Source organism: Gadus chalcogrammus, chromosome 2 (genome assembly GCF_026213295.1).
Source record: "Gadus chalcogrammus isolate NIFS_2021 chromosome 2, NIFS_Gcha_1.0, whole genome shotgun sequence".
NCBI lineage: Eukaryota > Metazoa > Chordata > Actinopteri > Gadiformes > Gadidae > Gadus > Gadus chalcogrammus.
The window spans coordinates 108,592-125,897 of NC_079413.1; the positions used below are offsets into that span (position 1 = coordinate 108,592).

Sequence of the window (17,306 nt, forward strand, 5' to 3'; positions counted from 1 at the left end):
CATTGGTTGAAACAGGAGTGACACATATTGTTGGCGACTTGTCGCCGTAGCGCAGGACCCCGCAGTGTGTCCGGCAGCTCAACGCCTGAACAGAATCACAGCATAAACGTCCGGTCCAGAGGAACACCGCGGTGCGTCATCTAGTCTGCACCTTCTGCGGGTATTCATCTCATCTCTTGACCAACGTTATCCTCTACAAAGGTGAGAATCCACCCGGTTTGAATCACTTTGACCGTCGAATCGCACATCTCTTTCTGATATTTCCTTGTGCAGCTTTAATGCGACATCACTGACTCCTCAGACTCTAGAACCTTCCACACATCTCCTTATGTTCTCCAAAATAGAAACCAGCCGACGATATTGGGATCTTTGTTTACTTTCGTTATAGTTTAACCGAGGTGTCGATGGTATTTGTATTTTTAGAAAGCTATTACGATTTTTAATCAGACGCGCGATTCAGTAGAAGAATGAGGCTGAACCCGGTTAGCTCTGACATGTAGCCACATGGAGCTAGCGTGTGACGGCTGAGCGTATGTCACTCCCCACGTGTGACGGCTGTGCGTGTGTGTGTGTGTGTGTGTGTGTGCTTCTCAGCAGCAGCAGCGGGCTGCATCCAGGGACGCAGAATGGACCCACAGAAGATCTCGGACTTGAAGTCCTTCGTGCAGTTATGCCAGTCCAACTCGTCGGTGCTGCACCTGCCGGAGATGGAGTTCTTCAGGACGTGGCTGAAGGGGTTGGTTGACCATCATAACTTTATAACTAGGTGGAAGTCGTCCGCGGATCAACGTTATGTTTACTGCGTTATGTCGAGAGACACTGCCGCAGTTCCGCCCATCGGTGGACGTTAGGGCGGGCGCAGAACGCAACCAGATCCATGGACGATCGGTCATGGAATTCATTATTATAGGAAGCATTAAAGAAGATGTCGCCATTGTATCTTGTTTAACTTAACTATTTGAGTGTCGAACATCATCAGTGTTTGACTGCTTGGCGTCCTTGGCGATCTGGTGAAGCATGTTCAGAACTTCATTGCTGACGGAATTCTCCTTTTCAGAATGGGCGCCTTTATCCCTCTACCCAGAAAGAGCGAGGGTTCGTGCAAGGTGAACAAAAAACTGTTAGAGATTTGTTTGACATTTTGTATTGTGTAAGGGAGGGCTGAGTGGATCCAGTCTCACACCGTGTGTTGTGGTTGACGTGTGTTGTGGTTAACGCGTGGACCGTGTTGTGGTTAACGTGTGGACCGTGTTGTGGTTAACGTGTGGACCGTGTTGTGGTTAACGTGTGGGCGGTGTTGTGGTTAACGTGTGGGCGGTGTTGTGGTTAACGTGTGGGCGGTGTTGTGGTTAACGTGTGGACGGTGTTGTGGTTAACGTGTGTTGTGGTTAACGTGTGGACGGTGTTGTGGTTAACGTGTGTGGACGGTGTTGTGGTTAACGTGTGGACGGTGTTGTGGTTAACGTGTGGACGGTGTTGTGGTTAACGTGTGTTAACGTGTGTGGACGGTGTTGTGGTTAACGTGTGTGGACGGTGTTGTGGTTAACGTGTGGACGGTGTTGTGGTTAACGTGTGTGGACGGTGTTGTGGTTAACGTGTGGACGGTGTTGTGGTTAACGGGTGGACGGTGTTGTGGTTAACGTGTGTTAACGTGTGTGTGGACGGTGTTGTGGTTAACGTGTGTGTGTGTGGACGGTGTTGTGGTTAACGGGTGGACGGTGTTGTGGTTAACGTGTGTGGACGGTGTTGTGGTTAACGTGTGTTAACGTGTGTGTGGACGGTGTTGTGGTTAACGTGTGTTAACGTGTGTGTGGACGGTGTTGTGGTTAACGTGTGTGTGTGTGGACGGTGTTGTGGTTAACGGGTGGACCGTGTTGTGGTTAACGTGTGTGGACGGTGTTGTGGTTAACGTGTGGACTGTGTTGTGGTTAACGTGTGTTAACGTGTGTGGACGGTGTTGTGGTTAACGTGTGGACGGTGTTGTGGTGGACGGTGTTGTGGTTAACGTGTGTGGACGGTGTTGTGGTTAACGTGTGTTGACGTGTGTGTGGACGGTGTTGTGGTTAACGTGTGTGTGTGGACGGTGTTGTGGTTAACGTGTGTTAACGTGTGTGTGGACGGTGTTGTGGTTAACGTGTGGACGGTGTTGTGGTTAACGTGTGTGTGTGTGTGTGTGGACGGTGTGTTGTGGTTAACGTGTGGACGGTGTGTTGTGGTTAACGTGTGGACGGTGTTGTGGTTAACGTGTGGACGGTGTGTTGTGGTTAACTTGTGGACGGTGTGTTGCGGTTAACGTGTGTGTGTGGACGGTGTTGTGGTTAACGTGTGGACGGTGTTGTGGTTAACGTGTGGACGGTGTGTTGTGGTTAACGTGTGGACGGTGTGTTGTGGTTAACGTGTAGACCGTGTTGTGGTTAACGTGTGGACGGTGTGTTGTGGTTAACGTGTGGACCGTGTTGTGGTTAACATGTCTTTAGGGCGGCTGTCCATGCGGTCCCAAGTCCTCCGACGCCCAAGAGGAGGCCATCTCCGAGGACGAGAGTGACATAGGTACGGACGTGGGGCCCAACATTGAGGCGTAGTTGAGCCCTAGAGGCACTTTGAGGCGTGTCATGATGCTGAGCCCCGCCCTGAAACGCTCTGCCCCCCCCCCCCCCAGAGATCGACAACGAGGGCGTGATCGAGCCCGACACGGACGAGCCTCAGGAGATGGGGGACTTCGAGAACCTGGAGGTATGCCTCCCCCCCTCCGCTCCTCTCTCTACTCCCCGTCTCACCCCTTCCGTCTCACCCCCTGGTTGAGTCCGCCCCCCCGGGCCTTCTGACGGACTCTGTTTGACCCCTCAGGTGACGGAGGAGATGATGGAGCAGGCCAACGACAAGAAGATGGAGGCCATCAACGCCCTGGGAGAGGGTGAGTGCTCCTGGTCTGTGTTGGATGTGTTGTGTAGCAGGACCTAGCGCGTGTTGTGTAGCAGGACGTAATGTGTGTGTTTGTTGTGCGGCCTGTAGGGGACCTGCCGAAGGCTCTGGAGCTCTTCACCGACGCCATCAAGCTCAACCCCTGCGTGGCCATCCTGTATGCCAAGAGGGCCAGGTGAGTTTACTGACTGGCTTAGTGAGTTTAATGACTGATTTAGTGAGCTAAACAGTCGGCAGCCCCTCTCACCGGCGTCTCTCCTCCTCCTCAGTGTCTTCATCCAGATGAAGAAGCCCAACGCCGCCATGAGAGACTGCGACCGCGCCATCACCATCAACCCCGACTCTGCACAGCCCTACAAGTGGAGGGGGAAGGCCAACAAGTAGGTTCATCTGGACCCGCCCGCCTCGTAGAGACGAGGTCCTGACCCCTAGTGGACTGGATGTGTACTGGGGCTCAGTGACCTCCTAGTGGGGCTCAGTGACCTCCTAGTGGGGCTCAGTGACCTCCTAGTGGGGCTCAGTGACCTCCTAGTGGACTGGATGTGTCTATCTGCGATGCGGTTCTGTTCCGCTGTGACTCCCAGACGGGGTTGTGCTGACCGTGTTTTGCCCCAGGCTCCTGGGGAACTGGGAGGAGGCGGCTAAGGACCTGGCCACGGCCTGCAAGCTGGACTACGACGAGGACGCCTCGGCCCTGCTGAAGGAGGTGCAGCCCAAGGCCACCAAGATCATCGAGCACCGACGCAAGTACGAGCGCAAGAGGGAGGAGAAGGAGATCAAGGACAAGAAGGAGCGCATCAAGAAGGCCAAAGAGGAGCACGAGCGCGCCCAGAAGGTGAGGGGCGGTTTGATACAGGAGGGTGTCGCAGGGGGGTGGAGCCAGGGGGGTGGAGCCAGGGGGGTAGCGTGTCCTCATCTTGTCCTGTCTCTGCTAGGGGGAGGATGCCCGGCAGGCGTCTGGAGGAGGAGGAGCCGGAGGATTCCCAGGGTTCCCAGGTACGGTTCCAGCCTCACTTTATCATGTCGGAGCGCTGACGCTCCCGACCGGAAACGTCTGGGAGTCAGCCGCCTAACCATTGCTACCAGTAGATAAGAGATGGTGGAAGCACCTGCACCCCTTCTCTAATGGAGCTCCATGACGTCTGACTCTAGGGGCCGGTGGCTTCCCAGGAGGGGCCGGAGGTTTCCCAGGAGGGGCCGGAGGTTTCCCAGGAGGTGCCGGAGGTTTCCCAGGAGGGGCCGGAGGTTTCCCAGGAGGTGCCGGAGGTTTCCCAGGAGGTGCCGGTGGGGCCGGTGGGTCTCCCTTCGGTATGCCCGGGATCGGGGATCTGTTGAACGACCCCGAGGTGCTGAACGCCATGAAGGTGAGTGACTGCGGCTCCCTCTCCTGAACCCGGGAACGGTTCAAGAGGCTGTAGACGGAGTTCATCGTAGTTCAACTTTTCCATAAACGAGCATGGCTTCCCTCCCCCCTCCCTCGGAGACCTGCTGCCATGGGCCTCATCAGACCCTGGAGGAGAACACCAACACTAACCAGGGTCACTAACCTGTGTCTGTCTGTCTCCTAGGACCAAGACGTCATGGACGCCTTCCAGGACGTGGCCCAGAACCCGGCCAACATCTCAAAGTACCAGGGCAACCCCAAGATCATGGCCCTCATCACCAAGCTGAGCGCCAAGTTCGGGGCTCCTCCTCAGACCTAGAGAGGAGTGAGAGGGAGGAGGCTGGCCGACGTGTTTATTCCACCGTGTACCGATCAGTTAGGGACGTGGCTGGCAGGGGTCCGATGGGGGGCTGCATCGACGCAGGGCGGTGGGACTGCAGAAGGCATGCTCTAAAAATGTTTCTACTATAAAAGGTGTGCTGCGAAAAGCAGACCAAGAAAAGACCTAATGGAAAATGTAACCTTAGCGACTCTAGTCTTATTAACGGCTGTGGGGTTCTCAGGGTGGGGGGAGGGGGGGCAGAGGTCTGAAGTCCATCCACTATCCACACCCACCTCCCTGTTGTCTTTAGCCTGCATTACAATGATTTCTAACGTTTTTTCCACGACCGATGCGTGACCCAGACCCGAGCCAACGCCAATGCAGGCACTTTTAAAAGTTATTTTCCTGTCAACTGAAATGTTTCTTTCCCTATTCCAAGTTCAATATTTTCTAATGGTTTGCCTCCTTTACTGTATTACTTGTTCCCTGTTACTTTCAATGCAAAAAAGTTTTTTGGTATCTGAAGTCAAATCACAATAAATTTTGATTGTCACATGAGCATTGGTCGACTTATATTTTTTTTAAATGTTGTCAACTTCAACTCTGCACGCAGTAGATGTGAGTATCAAACTCTGCACGCAGTAGATGTGAGTATCAAGTCAGTTTTATTGTTTGCATTACATTAGACTGTCCCTGAATGATTAGCTCCACTTGTACTTAAGGCTACAGCCAGAGATTATACCTGAAACCATTAGTCCAGTGTTGTCCACAAATTAACCGAACCAATCTAGATATTCTATGCTAGCAAGATTGGTAATGTTTTAAAGTCCTGTGAAGCTGAACTGATGGAACTCAGCCTGGTCGATCGTGTAATACGCCCAGTAATGAAGCAGGCATCTAAACCTCAAGCTGTTAGGGTGGCGGATTAATGGCTCCTGAATCTGCAGAGCGCAGCCGGCATGAGGATGACCGTCCAAGGAGCCGACACGCAGATCTAGATTCCTGGGGCTAAGATGCTTTGTCTTCAAAGGTCGGTACAAGCCCCAAGGTTTGGATCAATTCATATATATTTAGGACACGAATTGACACATCTGCTTACTTAACGGTGTTTAATGGGATTTTAATTTACAACATTGCGAACTGAAATAAAAAAAGTATTCTTAACATGAGCAGGTCCACACTCAATATATGACCCAACATCTCAGACAAATGATGAACAGCATGTTTGCACAGGCGAGAAATATAAGAGCAAAAGTGGAAGCCGAAAATCCTTCCTAATGTCCATATCTGCGAAGACAGAAGAAGATGGATAAGTCATACATAATATACATCTATTTATATATAGTCCACTGAGCCAATACATAGAAGGGGGCATTCAATGCATTGTACTTATTCCCAATATTTCATATTTGCAACACTATTAGAGACATAACTGCACTTCCTGCTATAATATAATAATGCAACAATGAACCACCCATTTTCCTTCCTATACACTTACTTCTGGAACTCCCACTCTCTGTTGTCCAGTGGACACACCTGTCTGGTCTTCAGCCAGCGGGAGATACAGTGGAAGTGGAACGCATGCTGTGGCAGAGAACAGAAAACCACGTCAGAACCGGTCTAATGGAAATGAGTCTGTGATGGGCAGAGAGGCGGCGGTGGTCTTACGTTGCAGACCCCCCAGGCCACGGTGCACTCCTCGGACGTTGCAGAGGCCTGATTGGCCTGGCACTCTATGCCTGAGAGGAAGAGGAGAAACTCATCAAAATGCTGCCTGGCTTGAATGAATCATGAATTTAAACCGCACAACAAATATACTAGTTTTCAGTTCAGTTTTTCAATGAACACAATATGAATGTCTGTCAGGGTTTGAATGAGACTGAAGCCATTTGAAACGCACATAGATCCATGATGTGGTTCCGACAGATGGCACAGTTATCCACGACGATGTCCCATGCCCAGAGCGCAACGGCGTTCCACTGCGGAGGGCACAAGTTGTAAACACATCGACGTCATACAAAGTCAACATTTTGGTATTCCGTAGAAAATGTCGCAAAAGAAAACATTTGAAACCAGATATGGAAACCCCAAAGACTGTCTTGGGGCACAGACTTCACTAGATAATTAAAACTTAAAATATTTGTATATTGGTACCTAACAAATGATACTTTAACAAGTACATATCTCGGCATTAAAAAGCAATACCCCCCCGTAACCACTAAAGTAACTAATGACTAAATCCAATCCCAGGTAATGATGTGATCCTATAGTTTAAGCGCCTTAGGTTCAGAGGAAGGAGAGGCCTTTATCATCCAACGAACAGGGGACGAGACACTACTTTACACACCAGTTAGGTAGATACCTCCAATAATCGAATTATCCGCTATAGACCCCAGTACACAAACACGTTGACTGTTCCCACTGTGATGACTCCATGGATCACTTAACATTAACTCATCTCAGGGAGCAAACTGCACATTCATGCCCCATGGAGGCTAGCTTTGGGAGCTACCGCTAGTTCAGCGAGTCACCATCCAATCTGCTAAATACATTTTCTCATGGGAATCGTTATCAACAGTCCGGGGGTTTTCTTGGCCGATATCAGCATTTTTTTTATCTCATCAAGGGTCAGAATGTTACCTTCTTCACTTCGAAGCGCTTCTTGCTGGCGCCACTGTTGGTGCCGCTGGGAGTATCAACATCCATCGCCGCCGCCATCTTGACTATCAGGAGCCGCTCGGCTTTAGACCCTGAAGCGTAGAAGTAGAATCCTAGAAGCTGCGTCGACCCGCGGCGGTGGCACGTCAGGGCGCCGCCATGTTGGAGCGGCACAAACCGGCCCTTTAAACAAATGCAAGTGAACGGGTAAGCTGTGGATTCTCGGCTTTTCTGGATAAAAAGCACTAAAACGTTGACATTTCTCCACCGATGAGCCGTTATATTCATATTAAGACATATTATAAACATTTAAAATGGTTATTTTTAAAATAAATTGTTAGACGTACATCATAAACCATTGCATAAAAACGAATAATTGAATTCTGATGAGAAATGTAGACGTTATTGTGCTTAATATCAAGAAAACTGCAGCTCCCGTGTATACTTTGATTGTTTGCAGATCAGACTTGGCCTCTCCAATATGGTGGCGACGTCGACGTACGGTCCAAAGACCAACGCAGCCTCTATGTATATATGTCTATGCCGTTAACGTCCAACCAATCAACACCGAGCAGCGCTGCAAGGTTTAAAGGGGCAGTTCCGTCGTTTCATTTGGTCGACATAAAACTATTTGGATGCATTCAGGATATATTACAAATCACGATGCTTTTTAAACTAAACCTGCGCTATGATATGGTCAATACGATGAGTTGTGGAAAAATACTGTCTATGTTGAAAACGACAAAAGACAGGTTCTACCGAGATTTGAACTCGGATCGCTGGATTCAGAGTCCAGAGTGCTAACCATTACACCATAGAACCACTGTGGGGATGGCCTAGCACTCTTAAATTAATACTTATTATTTATGTATACAATTCTATGTTTACTTTCGGTTATAAACCAATCTCAACCAGCTCTAGATAACCATAGTATGTATAAGAGTCTAAAGAGGGGTGTACGCTTCCTATAAAGACCTCAGGACCATAGACTGTACGACATTAGTGTCTAACGAGTTCTGCCCTCTGCTGGAGACATGAGGTCATCGAGTCCATTTCTAAACCCGGTCCGACCATAGGACAGACTCGGGTGTAAACCCTGCTTTAAACCCTGCCAGACTGCAATGTTTTGGTTGTTTTCAGGGTTAAAGGGAAGGCTGAGCAGATTATAATTCACTTGGCCATATTTTCAAAATCAAATATAAATCCACATTTGTGGCATGAGAATAGCTCTCTATGATCACTGAGTGCATTACACCGAGTAGAGGAGTTAGTTTGTTTATTCAGTTAAATAGATGGTCCCACTCAAACACAATCTCCAAAACCAAACGAGATGTAGTCTCTGTCCCGCAATAACATAACCAGTCCCAGGAGACACCTAGGGCTCACATCAGATAACATAACCAGTCCCAGGAGACACCTAGGGCTCACATCAGATAACATAACCAGTCCCAGGAGACACCTAGGGCTCACATCAGATAACATAACCAGTCCCAGGAGACACCTAGGGCTCACATCACACCACCAACGTGTCCCTCTACTGCCCAGGGTTCACATGTCAGCTCTGATCCGGTCTCGAGGTCTTCTTGGGCTTCTTCGTGGTCTTCGCGGGGGTCTCGGTCTTCGTGGGGGTCTTGGACTTCGTGGGGGTCTTGGACTTCGTGGGGGTCTTGGACTTCGTGGGGGTCTTGGACTTCCTCTGAGGCTTGGCTCTGGGCTTGGCTGGCTTGGTCTTCCCCGTGGGGACCTTGAGGGTTGGGGGGACCTTGAGGGTTTGGGACCTGGGGACCGCGTGGTCCGTAGGAGGACTGGTCTCCACGCAGGACTTGAACACCTCAACCTGTCGCACACGTTGACCTCTGACCTCGGGAGGGTGACCGCAGGTGGCTGTCAGAGCCAGAGACGTGTTCTCCATCCACCTGTGGGAGAGAGGGAGGGAGAAGGGGGGGAGAGAGAGGGAGAAGGGGGGGGGAGATAGGGAGGGAGGGGGGAGATAGGGAGGGAGGGAGGAGGGGGGAGAGAGAGGAGGGAGGAAGGGGGAGATAGGGAGAGAGGGAGGAGGGGGGAGAAAGGGAGGAGGTAGGACATGGAGGAGGGGGGAGAGGGAGGGAGGAGGGGGGAGATAGGGAGGGAGAGAGAGAGGTTAACGTAGAGCAGCACCCCCTCTTATCCCAGAGCCCCTAGCCGTCATGGCCCCCGCGGTGTCGCCCGGCGGGGGGACCCACCTGCGGAGGGGCAGCAGGGGGCAGTCGCAGCGCAGCGGGTTGTGGAGCAGGTTCACCTCCTCCAGGCCCTCCAGGGCCCGCAGGTCCGGGAGCCCCTCCAGCTGGTTCCCTCCCAGGGACAGCAGCACCAGGCCGGCCCCCAGGCCCACCAGCGCCTCCCGGGACATCTGGGGGAACACACACACGGCCTCACTGACCGACACGGCCTCACTGACCAACACGCACACGGCCTCACTGACCGACACGGCCTCACTGACCGACACGGCCTCACTGACCGACACGGCCTCACTGACCGACACGGCCTCACTGACCGACACGGCCTCACTGACCGACACGGCCTCACTGACCGACACGGCCTCACTGACCGACACGGCCTCACTGACCGACACGGCCTCACTGACCAACACGGCCTCACTGCCCAACACGCACACGGCCTCACTGACCGACACGGCCTCACTGACCAACACGGCCTCACTGACCGACACGGCCTCACTGACCGACACGGCCTCACTGACCAACACGGCCTCACTGACCAACACGGCCTCACTGCCTTCCTCACAGCCAGCGCCCCTCTGGGGGCAGAGGGGCTGGGGGGTGGGGGGGGGGTTGGCTCACCGTCTGCAGCCCTGTCCCGTCCAGGTACAGCCTCCTCAGGCTGCGGCCCGCGGGCTGGAAGGCCCGGGCCCCCAGCGTGCGGATGGGGTTCCCGGAGAGCTGAAGGAGGCGCAGCGCGGGGGCCCCCCGGAGGGCCCGGCTGGGCACTGCGGTCAGCCGGTTGGAGTCCAGGTGGAGGGCGTCCAGGTGGGCGGAGTCCAGGGCGCCGGGGGCGATGGTCGCCACGGTGTTGTTGGTGAGGTAGAGCTCCCTGAGGGCGGGGGCCCCCAGAAGGCCGCCGGGGGCCAGGGCCGAGATGGCGTTGCCCTCCAGGTGCAGCGCCAGTAGACTGGGGAGGGGCTTCAGCGCTGGGGGAGGGGGGGGGGGTCAGAGGTTAGGGTGGTGTGGGTGTTAGGGCCCCCCCCCCCGAAAGCAAGAGGGCCCCCGCCCCGGCAAAGAGGTGGGGCCCCCCCCCACGGGGGCTCACTGTAGGAGCCCCCGTCTACCGTGTTGTCATGGGAACACGACTCCCCCCATCCCTCCTGCCCCGCCTCCCTAAACCCCGGGAGCGCCGCCCACCTGCTCCCGGGAAGGCGGCCAGCCGGTTGCCCTCCAGGTGGAGGTAGGTGAGGCCGGGGGCCCCGCTGAAGGCCCCGGGGCCCAGCGCCGTCAGCCCGTTGTGGGACAGGTACAGGTAGAAGAGGTCCGTCATGCCGCCGAAGGCCCCGCCCTCCACCCGGTGGAGCTGGCAGAGCTCCAGGTGGAGCGACACCACCCGTGACGCGCCCGGGAAGCTGTCGCTAGGGAGCCGGCCGAGGGGGTTGCCGCGGAGATCGAGGAGCTGGGTGTTGTTGGGGAACCCCCGGGGGACGGTGGTGTGCCCGCGCCCCTCGCAGGACGCGTGCTGCGCCTCCTCCTGGGGAGGGAGACCAAGGAGACGTCACTCACCGTCCGGTCTGCAGCGCCGTGGGGGGCCGGCGCCCGGACCCCCCCACGGCGGAGCGGCAGGCGGCCAGTGAGATCGGTACTCCCCGTGTGTCTGTCATGGCCCCCACTGCACTCCTGACCATCCCTGAAGGAGGGACCCCCCCCTCTGAAGGAGGGACCCCGACTCGGAAGGAAGGACCCCCCACTCTGAAGGAGGGACCCCCACTCTAAAGGAGGGACCCCCACTCGGAAGGAGGGACCGCCCCCTCTGAAGGAGGGATCCACTCTGAAGGAGGGATCCCCTCTGAAGGAGGGATCCACTCTGAAGGAGGGGCCTCCCACTCTGAAGGAGGGACCCCCCACTCTGAAGGAGGGATCCCCCCCTCTGAAGGAGGGGTCCCCCCCTCTGAAGGAGGGACCCCCACTCTGAAGGAGGGACCCCCCACTCTGAAGGAGGGACCCCCACTCTGAAGGAGGGACCCCCCACTCTAGATTCCCTCCTTGCTGATTAAGAGTTCTTCCGGCCCTCTGGGGGTTGGGGTCCGGTCGGGGCCTTCAAGCCCTTGAGCCTGGACCTGTGACGAGGGGCCACACTAATGAACCCTGTTGTGAAGCCGTTAGCGACGGCGTTAGAGATGAGGTTCCCGCCGGCGGCCCCCGCTCACCTGGCAGTCACAGCCCCCGGGACACGGGGCCCCCTGGACCGGCGTCGCCGTGGTGACCGCGCCCACCCGGCTCTCCTCCTGCTCCTCAAACTCCTCCTTCAGCATCTCCTGCCGGCTGCGGCAGCGCAGATCCTGGAGCCCCAGCTCCCCCAGGGGTCCCCCCGCGAGGTGGGCGGGCCCCGCGCAGGCCCCCAGCAAATTCACACGCTTCTGCAGGGCCCACTGCCGCAGGGGCCGCAGGAAGCAGTTACACAGGATGGGGTTCCCTGAGGGAGAGGGAGAGAGGGAGGGGGAGGGGGAGGGGGAGAGGGAGAGAGAGAGAGAGAGAGAGAGAGAGAGAGAGAGAGAGAGAGAGAGAGAGAGAGAGGGGGAGAGAGAGAGAGAGAGAGAGAGAGAGAGAGAGAGAGAGAGAGGGAGAGAGAGAGAGAGAGAGAGAGGAGAGAGAGGGGAGAGAGAGGGGAGGGAGAGAGAGAGAGAGAGAGAGAGAGAGAGAGGAGAGAGAGGGGAGAGAGAGGAGAGAGAGGGGAGAGAGAGGGGAGAGAGAGGGGAGAGAGAGAGAGAGGGAGAGGGAGGGAGGTAGGGACAGACAGACAGACAGACAGACAGACAGACAGACAGACAGACAGACAGACAGACAGACAGACAGACAGACAGACAGATGAACATCAGTAGTTATCTTTGGGACAGTGCGGTGCTGCTCAGTAGATGGTTGAGGCTCATCAGTAGTTATCTTTGGGACAGTGCGGTGCTGCTCAGTAGATGGTTGAGGCTCATCAGTAGTTATCTTTGGGACAGTGCGGTGCTGCTCAGTAGATGGTTGAGGCTCCGCCCCCGATCCGCACCAATCCACCGACGTTCCTTTTTATAATCAAACAAATGCTTTAGTATCCGTCTGCCCCCCTGGGGGGGGGTCTTACCGGTGAGGTTGAGGCTGAGCAGCGCGGTGGGCCCCCTGGGGGGCTCTGGGCAGCGCAGCTGGTTGTGGCTGAGGTCCAGGTGGGTGAGGCGGGGGGCCCGGGTCAGGGCCGTGTCCGACAGGTCCTGCAGGGACATGTGGTCCAGGAGGAGGGAGGTGAGTCGGGGCAGGGCCACCGCCTCCTCCCCCAGGTAGGTCATGGGGTTGGAGCCCATGTCCAGACGGGTGAGGGCCGGGAGCCTGAGGGGGGGGGGGGGGGGGGCAGAGGAGACACTCAGCGCTCTGGCCGCCATGGCAACCAGTCCCCCCACTCTACACTCCTCTTACTGGGACCTTCCACTGGGAGGGCTGTGGGACCCTGTTGACCTCATAGAGTAAGGGCTGTATTACCGGGTCGGGTCCTACCGGGTCTGGTCCTACCGGGTCGGGTCCTACCGGGTCCTACCGGGTCTGGTCCTACCGGGTCGGGTTCTACCGGGTCGGGTCCTACCGGGTCTAGTCCTACCGGGTCTGGTCCTACCGGGTCGGGTCCTACCTGGTCGGGTCCTACCGGGTCTGGTCCTACCGGGTCTAGTCCTACCGGGTCTGGTCCTACCGGGTCGGGTCCTACCGGGTCGGGTCCTACCGGGTCTAGTCCTACCGGGTCCTACCGGGTCAGGTCCTACCGGGTCTGGTCCTACCGGGTCTGGTCCTACCGGGTCAGGTCCTACCGGGTCTGGTCCTACCGGGTCAGGGTCCTACCGGGTCGGGTCCTACCGGGTCTGGTCCTACCGGGTCTAGTCCTACCGGGTCGGGTCCTACCGGGTCGGGTCCTACCGGGTCTGGTCCTACCGGGTCGGGTCCTACCGGGTCGGGTCCTACCGGGTCTGGTCCTACCGGGTCTGGTCCTACCGGGTCGGGTCCTACCGGGTCGGGTCCTACCGGGTCTGGTCCTACCGGGTCGGGTCCTACCGGGTCAGGGTCCTACCGGGTCTAGTCCTACCGGGTCGGGTCCTACCGGGTCGGGTCCTACCGGGTCTGGTCCTACCGGGTCGGGTCCTACCGGGTCAGGGTCCTACCGGGTCTAGTCCTACCGGGTCGGGTCCTACCGGGTCTGGTCCTACCGGGTCGGGTCCTACCGGGTCGGGTCCTACCGGGTCAGGGTCCTACCGGGTCAGGGTCCTACCGGGTCTGGTCCTACCGGGTCGGGTCCTACCGGGTCAGGGTCCTACCGGGTCTAGTCCTACCGGGTCGGGTCCTACCGGGTCAGGGTCTCGGTTGGGAAGAACTGCAGCTCGTTGTGGTCCAGGCTGAGGCGTCCCAGGGACAGCAGGCCGGCGAAGGCCTCGGGGGCCAGGTTGTTGATGGAGTTGTGGCTCAGGCGGAGCCACTGGATGTTCTGCAGGCCCTGGGGTCACACGGGGTCACGTGGGGTCACAGGGGGTCACACGGGGTCACGTGGGGTCACAGGGGGTCACACGGGGATCACGTGGGGTCACACGGGGATCACACGGGGATCACGTGGGGTCACACGGGGATCACACAGGGATTGTTTGTCAGTCACTTAAATGTAGGTGAGGTAGACCGGTGTGTGCGTGTGCGTGTGTGTGTGTGTGTGTGTGTGTGTGTGTGTGTGTGTGTGTGTGTACCTGGAAGGCCATGTTGGGCAGGTAGACCAGCTGGTTGTGGCTGAGCTGCAGCAGGTTGAGGAAGCCCAGCTGCATGAAGGCTCCAGGCTGGACCTCCTCCACGCGGTTATGGTCCAACAGGAGCTCCTTCAGGGAGGACAGCCCGTCGAAGGCCTCCTGGGACAGACAGGGAGGGCTGGATGAAACCAACATCAGGACATTTTACAAGTCTCTCTCTCCAGGTAGAGTGCTCTGTGTGTGAGAGAGTGAGTGAGTGAGTGAGTGAGTGAGTGAGTGAGCTCAAATTCACTTGCTAACACAGCAGTGGAAGCAGGACAGGTGGGGGGTCAAAGGTGAAGTCACTCGCTCAGTGAGACGTCTGATTGGACGACAGGACGGTGCCACCAGTGTTGGGACGGCACCGCGGCCGCCGGTGGGGACGTGGTATGAGTCAGTGGTAAGGGGGGGCCATAACGTGGTTCAGACTTCTAGAGGGGCCCTCAAGGTACAATGCTGTGTGTAATTGTGGTCCTTTTACTTCCAGGGTGTTCTTCATTTTACCCTAGCCCCTACCGAACCCCGGCCACAGCCAGACAGGAAAGGTGATAACAATGCAAACTAGAGAACGCATTTCCTGCAGAAAATGCGTTGAGTGCTGTAGTGCAAAGTGAGGTGGAACATATTTTTTAATAAAGCCACATAGATTAAGACATAAAGAAACGTTAAATGGCTTAAATCAAGTGAAGGGATTTGAACAACATTTCAAAAGTCTAAATCGAGTAAACAATGTAAACATGCAAGGTATGTGTGTTTGGCTATGGGCAGCACGTAGGTTAGTTAGCTTAAACCTGGGTAACTAGGTCCTATGTTACCCGGGTGCAAAGAGTTAGGGTCAGGTTTAGGGTTATGGTTAGGATTACCAATCACAGGCGAATCAGAGGCGAGAAAGGCGGTGTGCCTCTACCATCCTACGAAAAAAAGATTTGCTCACAGGGTGGAACATAGAACCCGGGAAACATAGGACCCGGGGAACATAGGACCCGGGGGACATAGGTACGCTCCCCTTGGCCAGCCGTGACTATTGTAAATCCAAATTGCTTCACAGAACACTTCGACTGAGGGTTCACCGCTGTGGTCGGGGGTTTTATTATTTTGACAGCCTATTCTAGTAGGAAGTGGTGGTTACGGTGAGACATTGCACCACACCGTCGCGTGCAACACCGACTTCCTCACACATCCCGATGGCACCGACTGGCCGCTTTGGGCGCCCCCCTGTGGTGAAAACAGCGAACAACAGGGTGCTCTCTCCAGGGGGGCCAGAGGAACGTTCCCGTCCCGACCCTCTAACCTGGTACAAGATGTCGATGTTATTGTAGGCCAGGTTGAGGGAGACCACGCGGCCCAGGGTTCGGAAGGCGCCCTCCTTCACGTGCACGAGGCTGCAGCGCTGCAGGTCGAGGTGCGTCAGGTAGGGCGTGTGGAGGAAGGCGCCGCGCGGCAGCACCTGCAGGTGGTTCCCGCGCAGGTCAAGCTTCAGGGTGATCTGGAGACAACGACAACGAGGCGCCCCACACTGTTCACTGGTTGTTGCGGCTACTGGAATGAATTAGGTGGAAAGAGGACGTCTGTTCAATCAATAGAAAATGAACCTAAATTGACTATTTTATAGAAAATGTAAATAGGTCTTACTTCGTCCACAGTGGACGGCACCTCGGTCAGGTTCTTGCCCACGCAGGCGACGGTGAGTTTGGCACCGTCACATGTGCACATTTTGGGGCATTTGCCAGCTTCCACCGCAGCGTCCAAAGAGAGGAGCGCTCCGAACATAAAGACGCAGAAGAATGTCATCTGTGCAAACAGGAGGTCAGGTGGAAAATTCAGAGGAACCAAACAGTATCTCTCAGTTTGAAGAGGTTACGGATTCAAATGCATTTCGTTATCAACCTCTACTCAAATGTAGGTCAGAATCAGAATCAGAATCAGAAAGGATTTAATTGCCAAGAAGGGTTTTACACCAACCAGGAATTTGGCTTGGTGAATAAGGTGCATACATTAAGACAATAACAATGAACAATGAACATACAGTGAAACAGTCAAACAGGTGCGACTGAAGTTAATTTGTGAAATGCTTTTACTTGACCATTGTACAAGCGTCCGTCCCTTTATTTGCAGTTCGACATATCTATTTGATTCAATACATTGTTTGACCTGTTAATCACAAAACCGGTAAGACTTGCTGGCAGAACAAACATCACAATCCCCTTACCTCGTTTGTAAAAGTAAAGCCCGAGTTGGTAGTTCAAAAATCCTCAGTGATATGGGGGCTCAGTCTCCAGCGTCTGACCTCATCCAGTGCACTCCTCCAGCGACACCTCGCCTGGACCCCGGCCGCGGGGAGAGGCCTCCAGACGGGCCTCAGACGGGCCTCAGACGGCCAACACGGGGCTGGGACATTCCTCCGGGCTGACCCTCGACCGTGCTCCCCTCAGTTCAGATTAACACCCTCGTTCTACATTTTCTTGCTTGATCAAAGAGAACAGCCCTGTTGGACCTCGGCCAGAGCATGTTTGAAAACCCCCACGGTAAATGTTGTGTGAGAGACATTTAGTGACGACAGTCGAGGCTGACTTTTTTATTTTTAACGGACAAATGGCAATTTATACTTTGTCCCTTTGTAACATTTTATTTGTTGCATGTTCACACAATTCACACATTTACATATTAAAGATTTTTTTGTGTATTATTATTCTTTTTGTTTAACTTGTTGATTAAACACTCAATATAAAATAAAGGTTAATAGTCCTAAGGAAGGTCCCCTGAAATGAAGGTTTATAAAACGAGAGCGCCATCACCAGCGCGGGTTTGTGCGTTTCTCCGACAGACTTCTGCTGTGTGATCGAGTCCCAGAAGTGTGTGTGTGTGTGTAGGGGGGGGGGGGGGGGGGGGGGTTAGACCAGGTCCAGGGGGGGGGTTAGACCAGGTCCAGGGGGGGGGTAAGACCAGGTCCAGGGGGGGGGGTTAGACCAGGTCCAGGGGGGGGTTAGACCAGGTCCAGGGGGGGGGTAAGACCAGGTCCAGGGGGGGGGTTA

General features: G+C 55.2%; 3 protein-coding genes and 1 non-coding gene across 5 annotated transcripts; 1 reads left to right on the plus strand and 3 right to left on the minus strand.

Moving 5' to 3' along the window:
• Nucleotides 1-59: 59 nt before the first annotated feature.
• st13 (ST13 Hsp70 interacting protein) lies at nucleotides 60-5,202 on the plus strand. Of its 2 annotated transcripts, none has more exons than XM_056609477.1 (12): nucleotides 60-201; nucleotides 598-736; nucleotides 1,058-1,106; nucleotides 2,478-2,550; nucleotides 2,660-2,733; nucleotides 2,848-2,914; nucleotides 3,013-3,097; nucleotides 3,192-3,302; nucleotides 3,538-3,757; nucleotides 3,858-3,918; nucleotides 4,075-4,286; nucleotides 4,491-5,202. In XM_056609477.1, exons 2-12 carry the CDS (start codon nucleotides 627-629, stop codon nucleotides 4,623-4,625), a joined length of 1,197 nt encoding a protein of 398 aa, XP_056465452.1. In that variant the 5' UTR covers nucleotides 60-201; nucleotides 598-626; the 3' UTR covers nucleotides 4,626-5,202. The 2 variants fall into 2 exon arrangements, with proteins under 2 accessions (XP_056465452.1, XP_056465444.1); XM_056609469.1 differs by having other exon boundaries at nucleotides 61-201; nucleotides 595-736.
• A 520-nt stretch (nucleotides 5,203-5,722) lies between these two features.
• On the minus strand, nucleotides 5,723-7,464 carry rbx1 (ring-box 1, E3 ubiquitin protein ligase). Its single transcript, XM_056609546.1, has 5 exons — nucleotides 7,269-7,464; nucleotides 6,529-6,607; nucleotides 6,297-6,367; nucleotides 6,127-6,212; nucleotides 5,723-5,915 (listed from the first exon to the last, which is right to left on the minus strand). Exons 1-5 carry the CDS (start codon nucleotides 7,344-7,346, stop codon nucleotides 5,903-5,905), a joined length of 327 nt encoding a protein of 108 aa, XP_056465521.1. The 5' UTR covers nucleotides 7,347-7,464; the 3' UTR covers nucleotides 5,723-5,902.
• Nucleotides 7,465-8,036: 572 nt separating this feature from the next.
• Nucleotides 8,037-8,108, minus strand: trnaq-cug (transfer RNA glutamine (anticodon CUG)). The gene has a single exon. It is a non-coding gene; the product is annotated as a tRNA-Gln (tRNA).
• A 450-nt stretch (nucleotides 8,109-8,558) lies between these two features.
• On the minus strand, nucleotides 8,559-16,065 carry chadla (chondroadherin-like a). The gene is made up of 10 exons (XM_056608015.1): nucleotides 15,907-16,065; nucleotides 15,566-15,760; nucleotides 14,239-14,394; nucleotides 13,852-13,997; nucleotides 12,612-12,850; nucleotides 11,695-11,960; nucleotides 10,682-11,018; nucleotides 10,124-10,470; nucleotides 9,509-9,675; nucleotides 8,559-9,202 (listed from the first exon to the last, which is right to left on the minus strand). The coding sequence occupies exons 1-10, from the start codon at nucleotides 16,063-16,065 to the stop codon at nucleotides 8,842-8,844; spliced, it is 2,373 nt and encodes a 790-aa protein (XP_056463990.1). The 3' UTR covers nucleotides 8,559-8,841.
• Between the last annotated feature and the right edge of the window lie 1,241 nt (nucleotides 16,066-17,306).

Coding starts and splice junctions, on each gene's coding strand:
- st13 (XM_056609477.1), top strand. CDS start 627: ATGGACCCACAGAAGATCTCGGACTTGAAGTCCTTCGTGCAGTTATGC. Junction 3,098..3,191: donor CTGTATGCCAAGAGGGCCAG/GTGAGTTTACTG, acceptor CCTCCTCCTCAG/TGTCTTCATCCAGATGAAGA. Junction 4,287..4,490: donor AGGTGCTGAACGCCATGAAG/GTGAGTGACTGC, acceptor TCTGTCTCCTAG/GACCAAGACGTCATGGACGC.
- rbx1 (XM_056609546.1), bottom strand. CDS start 7,346: ATGGCGGCGGCGATGGATGTTGATACTCCCAGCGGCACCAACAGTGGC. Junction 6,608..7,268: donor AGCGCTTCGAAGTGAAGAAG/GTAACATTCTGA, acceptor TGCCCTCCGCAG/TGGAACGCCGTTGCGCTCTG. Junction 6,213..6,296: donor TGGCCTGGGGGGTCTGCAAC/GTAAGACCACCG, acceptor TCTCTGCCACAG/CATGCGTTCCACTTCCACTG.
- chadla (XM_056608015.1), bottom strand. CDS start 16,065: ATGACATTCTTCTGCGTCTTTATGTTCGGAGCGCTCCTCTCTTTGGAC. Junction 13,998..14,238: donor TGCCCAACATGGCCTTCCAG/GTACACACACAC, acceptor GTGTGACCCCAG/GGCCTGCAGAACATCCAGTG. Junction 10,471..10,681: donor GGCCGCCTTCCCGGGAGCAG/GTGGGCGGCGCT, acceptor CCCCTCCCCCAG/CGCTGAAGCCCCTCCCCAGT.